The sequence below is a fragment of the Strix aluco genome, chromosome Z (assembly GCF_031877795.1).
Source record: "Strix aluco isolate bStrAlu1 chromosome Z, bStrAlu1.hap1, whole genome shotgun sequence".
NCBI classification, from domain to species: Eukaryota; Metazoa; Chordata; class Aves; order Strigiformes; family Strigidae; genus Strix; species Strix aluco.
This window is the reverse complement of record NC_133971.1, coordinates 3,198,062-3,213,244: the sequence shown is the minus strand read 5'-3', so window position 1 is coordinate 3,213,244 and position 15,183 is coordinate 3,198,062. Positions and strand designations below refer to the sequence as shown.

Genomic DNA, 15,183 nt, shown 5'->3' with positions numbered 1-15,183 from the left:
CATTGGAAAGGATGGTTCAAACACAGAAATAAGAGCTGCCTAACATCTTTCATTGTCAGGCATGTGCTTCAGACGTTTTTATATTTTTTTCCCCAAATATTAATTTCTGGGCTTGAAAGTACCTCTCTATTTTGTGTCTGGATCCTCTTTTAAGGGACCTAGCCCCAAACCTTGTGGATCTGCTACATACAGCTAACCCTTCTGTAACTACTGTGATCGCCATCAGCCAATCTTGGTGTAGTTTAAGTCCTTCAGCTTGTATTTTCCAGCAAGAAAAATGTACTACAACATGGAGAAAGTATTCTGCTTTTGCTTCTTAACTACTCGTAGATTGACAGTTCCTTTGCCTACTTGTAGTTTGCCAATATGTGTCCCTTCTTTTTAGGAAAAAACAAAACCAAAACCAAACAAAACGAATAAAAACATTATCTTTCAGTCTGTTCAGAGCGGAACACTTTTATAAGACCTCTGATAGCCTTCACAGCTCTGCTGTGAACTTTCTTTATTCAATTCATGGTTTTGAAATGTGCCAGAACTAGACACAGCAGAACAGTTACTTCATATGTAGTATACTGCTGTTCATACATCCAGGTATGACATTTACCTCTTTGGAACAGCATAAAGTTACAACCCATGTTCTAGTTAACGTGATCCACCGTAATTTCCAGATTCTCTTCTGCGGAATTAATAACTAGCCAGTGAGTGTGGTACGTGTGTAGTAGGTTTTACGTTTTCTTTCCTTGTAGTGCATCCTGCTGTGTAATTTTAATAGTGTCAAAAGTTTCTAAGTGCATTTATAAACCAAACCTGTAGCCTCATGAAAGAATGGAATCAAGTTTATCTGATGTAGTCTGTTGTCCAGAAAAGCATCCTGATTTTTGCTTTTTATTTCTTCATGAGCTGAATGTTTTATTATGTCTCATATTTGTTCGGTTTCTGACCTTTAGAGCAATGTTAGTACGTACCGAGTCATCTCAAATTTCCCTATATATTCCAAGGCATACTGTAAAAGACTGTCAACAGCCTAACTATGTTCTCAGGTAAATTTTTCAGAATACTTAGAAGAAACTTCTCAAGGAATCATGACTTCAGAATATCCTTCAAATGTTGTTCAACATCTTCCTTGGTTACTAATGGACTGGAAAATATTACATTTGCCTCATATAATACAAGCCTGGGATAAAGGAGTTTCCATTCAAATTTACCACAGCACAAAGCTGGGAAAGAAGTACATTGAATGTCAGTTGTAATTCATAATGTTATTGACATCTGAGATCTCTTCTGAAAAAGTGGTGTGGTATTCAGTGGGGACATGTGGAAAGAATTGTATCTTGCCAAGAATAATTAGCTATGCAAAAATAGGATGGGGAATAACTGGCTGTTTACCAGCTCTTTGTGAAAAAATATCGTGCGTATTGTGGATGATAAACTGAGCATGAGTCAACAACTTCGTGCTACGGCACAAAAGGCAGACATGATATTGGGCTATATATAAAAGAACTTAGTCTTAAGGAAACATAAAGTCCTTCTGATGTAGTCAAGTACTGAGATAAAATGCTATCAAAGGTGCTGGACCCCATAATTTAAGAAATACATAAGCAAAGTGGTGTAATTAATGAGACTGGCAAAGGTCTTAAATATAAAATATTCTCAGAAAGACTGAAAGAGCTAGGACTGTTCTGCTAAAAGAAGACCAGGGGGGAAAATTGTAGCAATTTGCAAGTAGATAAAGAAATGTTGCAGCAAACAAAGGAAAAAATCTGTTTCCCACATCCGTGTTGGCTATGCCAAGACATAATGTGAGCACGCTGCAGCAAGAAAGAGTTCAGTTTAACCCTGGGAAATGGTCTCTAGAGGTGAGTGCTGTGAAGCACTGAAACAGGTTTCTGAGAGAGGTTGCATGTTCTTTATCAGGCTGGAGAGACATCAGGCAGTAATGACCTAGGGTGTGTATAGAGAAAAGCTGTTTTATGGAGAGAAAAGCTTTTTAGTTCTCAGCCACAGTACAATTTCCTTTAGTAAAATGTTCACATGGACAGCGGGTCATTTCTCATGGTACCTCAAAAATATTTTCAACTTCTCACTAGTGTTGAACCACACCGTAGCTCCATCCATGATACCACCACAGACCAACCCTTGCTGCAATGTTGGCTAGCAAGGTGGCATCTATTATACATGCAGTTGTTTTATGGTTGGCTTGCAAATTTCCTGTCTGTGCAGTAAAGCTCAAAAAAACCTTCAAGTAAGTGCTACACCACCTTCCATTGCCCAAGGCAGCCATGAAACACATCAGATTGGGCCACGCTCTTTAATTCAGTCTTTCACTGAGTTTTAAAAAGTGTTATGTCTGTGTTTTCAGGGTGCTGTCTGGTCTGCTGTTAGTGTATCTGGAAGGCTGCATGAAGTGGAATGGACTATGGGTCTAAACCCGTGTGTTTTAGGCACTGTGAATCTTTGTATATTCTCATAGAAATCTCTAGAATCTTATCTACTCTAGAAACAGAAATTTCTCTGGTGTGAATGTGGCTTGCATTTCCTCAGGAACTAGTGACTATCATCTCAAATGTTAACCACTTTTAAGTTTAGCATACCCTTTCCAGTGGGTTTTCTTCACATCAGTTAATAGAAACAAAAGCATTTAAAAAACAAAAAAACAAAAAAAAAACAAAAAAAAAACACATACAAAAAATTGTCCACATGTTTCTTTCCCTGTCAGAGGAGTGGAAAACAAAACACAACACAAACATTAATCTTGTTGCTTGATGTATTTACGGACAATGACTACTGTTACAATATAAGACAAAGAAGAATGGAACTGTATAATCTGTTCAGGTTGAGAATTGGTCAGGTTCAGGAGGCTTTGGCACTGCAAAAGGCAGCATGGTTATCTGCTCTGGTTATCTGCTCTGAGGGTATGCCCACCACTTGGTCTCAAACAGTTACTAAAACCAGCATTTCCTGCGTACAGTTTTAAAGTAAATAAGCATTATTTTTGGTTTTCTTTAAAATGCTCTGCTTTAAAGCTCAGTGGCTCATGAGCTGCTCGGCATTGGTTTGCTGCGTTGATTCTACCATCGTGGTGGATGGCCATGTGCATAAAACTTCACCAGTCTTGAACTGCATGTGAAGTGTCCATGGATCAGGGCCTCTAGCTTGGTGCTAAGGGAAATAAAATGCTGCAGCATTGCCTGGACGCTTGCTGTTCTGGGTTTGTACCTCACTGCCAAAAGGTGAAAAGGTATTTGATATAAAGAACAGCAGTATTCCAAAACAAGCAGAAAGCTGGAAGAGGGGATCGCAGGGAACAGCATAAACTCCAGTAAGTTACTGCACTAGATGCAGGCCCACACAGGAGCAATTTGTGAGCTGACATTGCAAACAGACATATAGCAGAGAACTGAGTTTATTGGTGATTCTGAGATGCAAGAGATCAAATCTCAGAGGGTTACGTTTAACAACTGTGTTGAAATTAAAAGCCCAGAGCTTCCACCTATTAGAAACCTATAATATTTTCAAAAGAGGGTTGATTGTCAAACTGTTAAACTGCCCACAACATCAGAAGCAGATCATAAATATCATCATCTAGGATGAGTTCATAAAAGAAAGGCTTTTTAGTTTTTGGTATGTTGCTTAGATACAGGTCATACACAATTTGCTGCCAATGATTCGTCAGATTAGCAATTTTTTAGCAAGTAATTATTTGAAAAAGAACATTTCCATTGTCTGGCCTGCTTTGCATTTAGTAGAAAATCGTTGAGCATGTTCTAAGAAGAAATATGAAGTGCCAACTCAAAGTTAATGTAGCCTTCTTCCACAACAAAGCCAAGATCTGGAACAGAGCAAGTTGCTTTTTAAGAAAGCCCAGAATGTGTGAACATCTAGAAGTATATGTAGATTAAAACCCGACTTGCCTATTTTCATTTTTTAGCATTGTCTCATCTACTTTTTGAAGAATTTGCTGATTAAGCATGAATAAGTGATTCATGCTTTACCTTTTGTTAGGTTATTTTAGGTATACACATTTCTTTCTCTAAATGGAGGTGATGAAATACAAACATGTGTCTGACCTTTGCCTTTTACCTTCCTGGTGTAGCATGTGCAATATGAGCAAACTTTCATGCTGCACAATTCTGTTTTCTGTGCCCGGCTGCCTGCCAACCAGCTGTGCCTATGAGTTGTCGAGCTTTGTGCTCAGGATTAAATAATAATAACGAAATTAAAGATAAATGATAAATTAAAAAATTAGCAACAACAGTAGTGATAACAATAATCTAGGTCTAGCTCTGGAGAGAAACTCGCATGACGACTCAAAGTCCAAATGCCTGCTGAGAAAGCTAAATGAGAACACCAAGTATTTGATAGGCAAGAATACGTCCAATTTTTTTTCAAACTTAACTTTCCATAGTTTCAGTATGCATTTGAAGGAGATTGTCCTTACAATTCAAGACACAGCAATAACAGAATGAAACTGACTTTAACACATTGAGTTATTTTAAATCTTTCTTGCTTAGAAGGGAACAAAATATGTCAGTCCTTTCAATGAATACCTTCCTGAATTTTTTAAATAGTCCTTATTTGCTTAGCAACGTTGCTTTTTTTTTCTTTTTCCTTTTTTAATATTAATTATGTAATTGTGCTAACAAATAGTTCCAGTATACATCTTGGCAGTTGTTTTCTCCTTTTCCTTTAAAAGTATTAGAAAAATAAAAGAGGGCTTCTCATATATTATGTAGCTGGAATACCTCTCCAGATTTTAGGAAATATTAATGGTTTAAGTGATCACAGAAGACTTTACAAAGACACTCAAAGGGTCAGATAAACATCCTTCAACTCCTTGAGAAGAAAAGAAGCCTAGCAATCCTTTTTTATAGATCAGAAGAGAGAAAAAAAAGCCATACCAAGGTAAATCCCTGATTCTGGCTGGCCAAAAAGTGAGGTCATTTTAATCAAGGAATTGATTTAAACGTATATGATTTTCTGAGATTACATCTTTTCCAAATGGAAGACAATCTTGTCTGTTAATTTGTATGTCCTAATCTCTCTGTGTTTGTGGTTAAAAGTATTAATTTAGACTGAATGAACATCTGCAGTAGTTCTCATGAGAGAAAAAAAATCTTATATATTAAAGCTGTTTCTCATCGTTCTAGTCCTGGAAAAAATACGTAAAGTAAGTGTCTTATTGCTTCATACTGAAGGAGAAAACCTAATATAGTTTCTGTATTTTTTTTTTTCTGTTCTAAAATGATTAACAAATAGTTACACACCAGTTTGGAGTTATACCTTGGAGAAGACACGTACTAAAGACAATTATTTCTAAAATTACTTCTAGCATCTTTTGCAGATAGAGACCTACACAGGGCTTTGGATACTGCGTTTAATATTCTCATAAATCACAAAAAAAAAAAAGTAACTGTAAGTTAAAAACATTTAAGATGGAGGTACAGTGCTGTTTATGGGAAAGGTGACACCATGAGTGGAGTAGGAGCCTGGGAGGCTACCAGAGGGAGCCTTGAAGATAGCTAGGAGTAGTGTAAGAGAATCAACTAATGGGAATATGTTACTGATTACCAGAGAAATTTATAGTAATCAAAATCAGAGATGAAAACAGAGTCAGTACTCAGAACAAAGTGGTCAAAACAGAACCAAAGATGGACCCTCCAGTCAGATAACAATAGTCAAGAGGGGCAAGAGGGGAAGCAACTTGGGACAAAAGCTAAACAGTTGTCTTTTCAATGGTAGAAGAGATGTATGCTGGTAGCAAAACTTCTCAAAACAGTCAGAAAAAAAAAAAAAGTGCAATTTGGTAATAGAACATGTTAGTAGGAAGTCACAGAAACTTTGTAATAAAATGGCAGTCTCTGGAGAAGATAACGGTGTTTGATTTTTCTTGTCCCCACTACACAAGGCATGTATTTCAACTGGTAGCGGTTTGTTTGGTTTGGTTTTTTGTTTGTTTTTGCTATTACTCAGATTCAAACCAAACAAAATAAAAACCTTATAGTTACTCACCCAAGAAAGAAATATAAAAATAAGTTCATTATGCACAATGGCTCCATCTTTCATGGATTAAAGACTTACTTTACACAGTCTACTGCCTGTTTGAAAAAAAAAAAAAAAAAAGAACTTGCTTGAAGGCTATACTGCAGGAGATAACGCTCTTCTTTAAACAAGTAAGGTTTATAATTATGTAGTTCATTCAATTTTCCACATTACTCTTTCTAGGCCTTTTTCTGTATAATAGTTGTGTTCTGGAACCCAACTTAGTTGATGTTCTGGGACATATTTTCTTCTATTCCCATCCAATGCTAGGAATACAAGACACACAGTAGTTCCATGTGACAAATGTGTCATCATAATGGAGTAATAAATGTGTGCCCGTAGTGTCAAGGATAATAAATATTTTCAGTTGGTCCATGTAATAACATCCCATATGATTTCCAGCATAAAAGATATCTTTCAACATATATCATCACACTACAATATGGGAATAAAACTTAGGGACATAGTGGTCATCATTGAATTGTTCACCATTGCTTTCAAGAAAAAAATCCAAAGTAAGCTTTGTAGGTTAATACAGCTTTGTGTATTTCTTGTCTACATAACTTTTCAGTGTCTTTTTTAGAGCTAGTACCTAGGGGCATTAGTAAAAGTGATCCATCTCTGTGGATTTTAATTTTTGTGCAGCTTTCATTAACGGAATATAAAGGAGTGATCACAGAAAATGTTCAGATAGTTTTTTAAGAGTCTATGTGATCTCTGAAATACAAAAATGTATCAAACTGAAAAAAATTACAGGTTTCAGAACATAAATATGATTTTATAGAAGACTATACTTGTTCTAAGATTCTTGGCTTCACTATAATCTTTTATTAAAAGATGCATAGGTTATGGTAATGTGCCTTCATGTCTTAATGCTAATTGGGCCCACTCAGGGATACATTTGGGGAACAAAAATAACTTTCATACCTAAGAAATATTGAAAATTAGAAGGATGCAATAGATCGGATGTTGCGTCCAGGAAACAACTGTGTTGACAGCAGGTCAAAGGAGGTTATCCTGCCCCTCTGTTCGGCACTTGTGCAGTCACACCTGGAGCACTGGATCCAGTTCTGGGCTTCTCAGTACAAAAGAGGCATGGACAGACTGTACAAAGTCCATTGAAGGGACACCAAGGAGAGTAAGGGACTGGTGTGTCTCCTATGAGGAAAGGGTGAAATCGTTGGGACTCTTCAGCTTGGAGAAGAGGAGCCTCAGGGGGGATATTTTCAATGTATATAAATACTTGAAGGGAGGGTGCGTAGAGGACAGAGCCAGGTTCTTCTCAGTGGTGCCCAGTGCCAGGACCAGAGGCAATGGGCACACACTGAAACACAGGAGGGTCCCTCTGAACATCAGAAAACACTTTTTCACTGTGAGGGTGACCAAGCACTGACACAGTTTGCCCAAAAGAGATTGTGGAGTCTCCATCCTCAAAGATATTAAAAAACCCAACTAGACATAGGCCTGGGCAACCAGCTCTATGTATCCGTGCTTCAGCAGGGACATTGGACAACATGAACTCCAGCGGTCCCTTCCAACCTCAACCATTCTGTGAAACAAACACTTTTAGTTGTAATAGGGAGTTCCTGTCCTCGCTGTTGCTTACTTACTTGCTCAGAGATGTCAGGTGGTATCTCAGCTTGGTGTCTGACTGAGCCTCTACGTTCTGAAAAGAGTTGTAGAAGGTATCTAGATTCTGCTGGAAATGATTCTGGGATTCACTGAGTGTGCCCGACTGATGGTCTGGAAGAGCTGACATAGAATGCAATCTTGACTTACTGGACAGAGGACACATGTCCACCTAAGCAAACCCAGAAGGTATACCAGATATATCGGTGAACCCAGTCTCTTCTCAGATGTACATTATACCAGCTCTGGCTCTAAGCTTATTTAGCAGAGCTGACCTGACAAAGAGAAGGGCTGGGTAAGTTACACCCTCTTAATAGGGATAGCAGTGACCACATACTCAGTAGACATACTGACTCCCGAGCCGTCCCTTGGGCTGCTCCGTTGTGCGTCATCTCTAGAGAAGGTCAGTGGCTGTAAAGCACATACTGATCTCCAGGGAGTTCACAGAAAACCCTGATCTCTCATACCGTCAAGAGCATTCTTTAACTATCATCTCCATATCCTTCAAGTCATCATCTTATATGCGTAATTTGACTCTTTTTCAGGAATAACTCATGTTCCTGCCACATCTTTATAAATAATTATAACTTTAATAAATGGAAAGGGTAAGCAGAGACGGGACAATTTAAAAAAAAAATGGGAGGGAGTGAGCATTTGGCTTCAGTGTGCAAATGACATATAATTTCCAACAACTTGAGGAGGAATAGTTATCTTGCCTTTAAGACTTGTTCATTTATTTTAAAAATATATATCTCAAAATTTAATTTGTGGTTTCAGGAGCTAAGTATAGAAAATTGCATAATGCCCTTTTAAACTTTAGTGACTAAGAGTGATCACATTAAATGAATATAGCATACATGGAGTTTGTTAAAATATAACTTTTTTCCATTGCAACTGTTTAAATCTCTCCAACATTGGTTAAGCTAAAATATAACATGCATACTTTTAAGGTGCAAATGTTATATTCCTTAAGATATGACGAGGAGTTAAGAACCAACAGAACCCAATGCATCCTATCGAGGTTACTCTGGGAATAGAGTTAATGAATTTGTGGTTTGTAAAGCATATCCTTCTTCAAAAACATTTGGTTTTGAAATTTCACGCATGACTGTTCCAGGTGTCTCTTATGTTTATCAACAGCATTTTTTTTCCATTTTTTTCCATCAGATGCTTCATTCCAAATGCCTACGCTGCTCTCTTCACCGCTGCTCTGGTGCCATTAATGTGCTTGGTAGTAGTTTTTGTGGTGTTCATCCACGCCTACCAGGTGACACCACAATGGAAAGCGTACGACGATATTTTCAGAGGAAGAACAAATGCTGCAGGTATGATTCGTTGGCTACCCCTGCACAAACAAGTTGGACTTTCGGAACGGTACTGACTGTTCTCGCCAGTTCAGAAAACCCCACTAGAATCCATAATTCAGTAGATACCTACGCACTTTTTTAAGATTAAGCATGTTAGTGGTCTCTTTGAAGTCTGTGAAAGTATTTTAATGATGAAAGTTATGAGGATGCTTAACTGTCTTAGGAGGATAAAAATGTGTTAAATCTAAAACAAGAAATGAGTATCAGTGGTTATGTCTAGTCTAGTAAAGAGAATAGCAATAAAACACAACACCACTGCATCTCCATGCCTGGTTTTGACTGAGGGTACCAAAAAGCCCTGTCCTGGGCAGGCTGGGGCTGCTCAGGAGCCGTGATTGCCTGAGTGTGGGGCAGTGGTAGCGTTCGACCCCACGCTGTGCTCCTCTGATCGGCCCCCGAGGACGCGCACAGCTCTTGTCCCCCACGTTTCGCTGTGTAGTCGGTGGCTGCACGGTCCTGCGGGGGCTGCATGTTGGGGTATTTGGAGTTAATGCCTCTGTTTTGAAATTTCCTAGTGCTACTCGCAGCTGAAACATGCTTGAAAGAAAAGATCTGTCTCATGCAAAACAGGAAGTATCGGTCGGTCTCCTCTGTCAGAACAATTTCAAATACAATAATGTTCCCAAAATAAAGTTGCAGCAGTTTTGACCGATACCATAATAATAGGACACTTTGTGGGAAGCTTAGAATATCTTTTTTTGTTTTCATAGTGTTTTTGGAGAAAAATCTGAGTTTTATAAGCAAGTGCAAATATACAGATTTTAATAAAAGTGTATCTATTTTCTCCCTGACTGCATGAAGCCAGTAAGATTTTATAAACTCCTGAAAGATTCTTGAATCATTTTTCCCAGTTCATTTAATAAATATCATCTGAACTTAAAAGGGATAGTGGATTATTTAAAAATTCCATTGAGTAGTCCAGTGCTTGTTACTCTCCAGATTTATACAGAGCAGCTGTCTTGTTCAAAAGCTCAAATTTGCAGTGATAATTGTATTATAAAATGAGGGGTTGTGGGTTTTTTTTAACATTTGGGTTACCGAAATATATTCCTTTTATGAGAAAATGAAAATAAATATTAAATATTTATTATCTGGACATTTCTTCAAATATTAATTTCTTTCTTAGTGACAAAATGTCAGCTTGATTATGAATTTCGATAAGGTCTGATAAACATAGCTTATAAATATGATACTCCAGACTTTAGCTGCACTTTACTCTTTCATTTCTTTCTGATATAAAAGAGACTGCCTGGAGCAATCACAAAGGTGGCTCCTTATTCAGTCTTGAGTGATACAGTTTATTTATTTATAAATAACTTTATTTTAGTATCTCTAAAGATGGAGATTCCATATTCATATATTGAAGATTAAGGTTTGTCTCAGAGCAGTTAAACCAAAGGAAAAAAAGTACTGAATGTTGAAACAATACACTAAGTAAAATAAGCATGCAAAATGCAGAAAGTACTAATGGAAGTTATATCTACCTTACATAAAGGCATGAAATAATAGGATTGAAACGACTTTGTTTGATTTAACATAGGATACAGGGTGTTTTCTTTCTCTATTAGAGTCCAGAAAATGGTATAATGAATGCTGGGGTCTCAGGAGAAAAGAAAAAAAAAAAATTAGGAAGAGAGGTGTTCAGTAAAATGTCAATAATAGCTTTTTTTTTTTTTTTTAAAGTAGGCTGTAACTTTCACCACTTGTGCACCTGCACGGCAAACTGGCATTTTGCAACCACAGGGCTTTTGCAAGCACAAATGAAAGTACCTTGTGCGGTGTGGGCGAGAGCAAGTTGGAGAGAGGCTGTTTTAGAGAAGAAAAAGAGCTGTCTGCTGAGTTTTATGGTGCCTGGGGTTGTGTAAGGGCTCTCTGTGTAGCTGTGTTTATAGTGTAAGCTTCCAGAAAGAAAAGCTGGTGATTTCCGTAGTTTGTAATGTTGCTTATAACTATATAACACGGTGCTAACTGTGAACTAAAGGCCTCTGACTTTCTGACTGAATATTCCTCTCCTGAAATTTGAGATGACGGTAGTATATTTACATTATTTTTAATGTTTTATGGGCATATTGTGCTTTTAAAGACATATTCAAAAGCAGCTTGCAGTCGTAAGGCCTATTAACACTTTTAAATTTTGAATCTTACCATATGACCTACTCTTTGGCGAAGTTCACTCCACTGACTCCATGTTCTTACAAACTCAGTGAGAACTGCTCCTGCTTCAGTGCTGTTATTGCAACAGCCTCAGAGGATGCTGTGGGAAACAAAATTTTTCATAACGGCAAAGTTGTGTGATGATATCTTGAGAGGGGGTCCTGGATCACACCCACACCAAGTTCTGTCCTCAGTGCCACTTACGTGATCCTCTGGTGTAGGGAAGTCTTTTGACAATGTTGCCTCCTTAACTTGCACAGGAACTAATTATCTTGCTGTTTTGTTATGGCAATGAATATGCCAGGGTTTCTCTCTCTTTCTTCCAAAACCAGAGGAAGGGTGGAGCTACCGAGCAACAGTTGTCTATGTTTAGTGTCTTATTTTAGCTTGTCTCTGGCTGTCGTCCCCATGCTGATTTATGCCCTGTTCAGTCACCCACAACAATGAATTCCTACAGCAAAAAAAAACCCTTTCTCAGACTCCAGCCTGAGGTTCGGTGCCCAAACTTTCCCACTTTGAACAGTGAAGTAAGCAATGAGAAGAAAAGAAAAGAAAAAGAAAAGAAAAGAAAAGAAAAGAAAAGAAAAGAAAAGAAAAGAAAAGAAAAGAAAAGAAAAGAAAAGAAAAGAAAAGAAAAGAAAAGAAAAGAAAAGAAAAGAAAAGAAAAGAAAAGAAAAGAAAAGAGAAAAGAAAAGAAAAGAAAAGAAAAGAAGAAAAGAGAAAAGAAAAGGAAAAGAAAGAAAAGGAAAGGAAAGGAAAGGAAAGAAAAGAAAAGAAAAGAAAAGAAAAGAAAAGAAAAGAAAAGAAAAGAAAAGAAAAGAAAAGAAAAGAAAAGAAAAGAAAAGAAAAGAAAAGAAAAGAAAAGAAAAGAAAAGAAAAGAAAAGAAAAGAAAAGAAAAGAAGAAAAGAAAAGAAAAGAAGAAAAGAGAAAAGAAAAGGAAAAGAAAGAAAAGGAAAGGAAAGAAAAGAAAAGAAAAGAAAAGAAAAGAAAAGAAAAGAAAAGAAAAGAAAAGAAAAGAAAAGAAAAGAAAAGAAAAGAAAAGAAAAGAAAAGAAAAGAAAAGAAAAGAAAAGAAAAGAAAAGAAAAGAGAAAAGAAAAGAAAAGAAAAGAAAAGAAAAGAAAAGAAAAGAAAAGAAAAGAAAAGAAAAGAAAAAAAGAAAAGAAAAGAAAAGAAAAGAAAAGAAAAGAAAAGAAAAGAAAAGAAAAGAAAAGAAAAGAAAAGAAAAGAAAAGAAAAGAAGAAAAGAGAAAAGAAAAGGAAAAGAAAGAAAAGGAAAGGAAAGAAAAGAAAAGAAAAGAAAAGAAAAGAAAAGAAAAGAAAAGAAAAGAAAAGAAAAGAAAAGAAAAGAAAAGAAAAGAAAAGAAAAGAAAAGAAAAGAGAAAAGAAAAGAAAAGAAAAGAAAAGAAAAGAAAAGAAAAGAAAAGAAAAGAAAAGAAAAGAAAAGAAAAGAAAAAAAGAAAAGAAAAGAAAAGAAAAGAAAAGAAAAGAAAAGAAAAGAAAAGAAAAGAAAAGAAAAGAAGAAAAGAGAAAAGAAAAGGAAAAGAAAGAAAAGGAAAGAAAAGAAAAGAAAAGAAAAGAAAAGAAAAGAAAAGAAAAGAAAAGAAAAGAAAAGAAAAGAAAAGAAAAGAAAAGAAAAGAAAAGAAAAGAAAAGAAAAGAAAAGAAAAGAAAAGAAAAGAAAGAAAAGAAAAGAAAAAAAAGAAAAAAAAGAAAAGAAAAGAAAAGTTCACTGCTTTGGAAAAATGTCTGCTCTCCATTAGTTACCCTTTCTAGAGAGAAAATAAAATTCCAGGTGAATGACACTGTAAACAATTCTGACATAGCAAGTGTAGAGAGCTATAAACATAGACAAAAATATTTTTAAATACACTTTTACTAGTAATTGTGGACACCTGTTCAAGCTTCTATGATTTAAATTCCAGAGAGCAAAGAGTATTGCAGAAAGGAAAAAGTGGCATATATACACATGTAATTACCATTTATACATAGATATTCATACAAACACCTATTTGCATGTGAATATTTGAACTAGTACTGTTTATTCCCTTTCTGGGAGATATTCAGTTAGAAGATAGTTAAAATTGCAATGTGATAGAGATGACCCCGGGTGGATTCTGCAATAATTCATGCAAAACATCATGGAATGTTGTCAATAAAAATAAAATATCAAGGTCACTGGCTTGCATATTACCATAAAATAGAAAAAGGTGTCAGGTATGCAGATCTGAAAGAAAAGAAAATCTTTATCTGGCTTCTAAGTCTACATTCTTTTGGTCATTTCATAGATTGTAGAAAGAGCCTCTTAAACTATAGCTGGTAATTCTGAAGTTTCATATTTGTGATCTCTATTTGAGGAAGGCTAATACTAACTTTAATAGAAATGTAGTAGGAATAGAAAAAGTTCATCCTCATTTGTAGTGTATACTGGTTTTTTTTCAAATAGATTGAATATGCAACTGGCTAAGTTAAAAATCAGGTCAAAACTTTTTCTTACTCACTTTTCTCCTACTGTTGGAGTACTTTGAAGCTTACCTTGCAAATAAAGTTCATCTTGAACTATGCAGAATCACAGGCTGGTTTGGGTTGGAAGGGACCCTTAAAGATCCATCTAGCTCCAACCCCCCCTGACATGAGCAGGGACACCTTCCACTAGATCGTGTTGCTCAGAGCCCCGTCCAACCTGGCCTTGGACACTTCTGAAGATGGGACATCCACAACTTCTCTGGACTATCTGTTCCCATATCTTACCACCCTCATCGTAAAAAAATTCATCTATTCTAAATCTTTCCTCTTTCAGTTTAAAACCTTGTCCTGTCACTACAGGCCCTCTTTTTTATAAGCCCTTTTAAATATTGAAAGAGCACACTAACATCCCCCCAGATCCTTCTCTTCTCCAGGGTGAACAGCCCAACTCTCTCAGCCTGTCCTCACAGGAGAGGTGTTCCAGCCCCCTGATCATTTTTGTGGCCTCCTCTGGACCCGCTCTGACATATCCATGTCTTTCTTATGCTGGGACCCCAGAGCTGGACCCAGCACTGCAGGTGGGCTCTCACGAGATCAGAGTGGAGAGCTGTAATGGCCTCCCTCGACCTGCTTGCCACACTGCTTTTGATGCAGCCCAGGATGCAATTGGCTTTCAGCACACATTGCCAGCTCAAGTCCAGCTTTTCATCTGCCAATATCCCCAAGTCCTTCTCTGCAGGGCTGCTCTCAATTTATTTCCAAGTCTGTACTGATACTGGTGATTGCCCCATCCCGGGTACAGGACCTTGCACTTGGTCTTGTTGGACTTCATGAGGTTTGCATGGGCCCACTTCTCCAGGCTGTTGAGGTCCCTCTGGATGGCATTTCTTCCCTCAAGCATACCAACTACACCACTCAGCTTGGTATCATCCACAAACTTGCTGAGGGTGCACTCAACCCCACTGTCTATGTCATTAATAAAGATATTAAACAGTACAGGTCCCCGTGCAGAACCCTAAAGGACACTGCTTGTTACTGATCTCCTTTGGACATTGAGACTTTGACTGCAATTCTTTGGATGTGGCCATCTAGCCAATTCCTTATCCATCAAATAGTCCATCCACCAAACCTATACCTCTCCAACTTAGAGACAAGGATGTTGTGTGGGACCATGTCAAATGCCTTAGAGAAGCTGGGATAGATGACATGAGTTCTCTTCCGTTATCTACCAACACAGTCACTCCATCATAGAGGTATACCAGATTAGTCTTCTACAGCTATTAGAATGAATTCTGTCTGCTGTAGTAAAACATCTTCCTGAACTTAGGTAGCAGTACTGTGTTTTACTATTGTTCTGTCTGTAGGAGCAGAGAGTTTGTCGTTACCCACACTAAAGGGGACTCCCACATATTTTAGTTACTAAGAGGAGAATAACAATGCTGGGTTTCACCATACATAACTAAGAGAAAAGTTTTTCCGCTTGGTAAGTACAAAGAGGATCTGTTTGTACATGGTTGTAGTTTCTTGGAAA

General features: G+C 37.1%; 1 protein-coding gene across 1 annotated transcript in view; it reads left to right on the top strand.

Moving 5' to 3' along the window:
* The window catches only part of ADGRV1 (adhesion G protein-coupled receptor V1), a 297,357-nt gene that overhangs the window by 229,814 nt on the left and 52,360 nt on the right, over positions 1-15,183 (top strand). Inside the window, exon 88 of the mRNA XM_074812785.1 lies at positions 8,836-8,993. Coding sequence (XP_074668886.1) covers positions 8,836-8,993 — 158 coding nt within the window. The remainder of the gene's footprint in view (positions 1-8,835; positions 8,994-15,183) is intronic.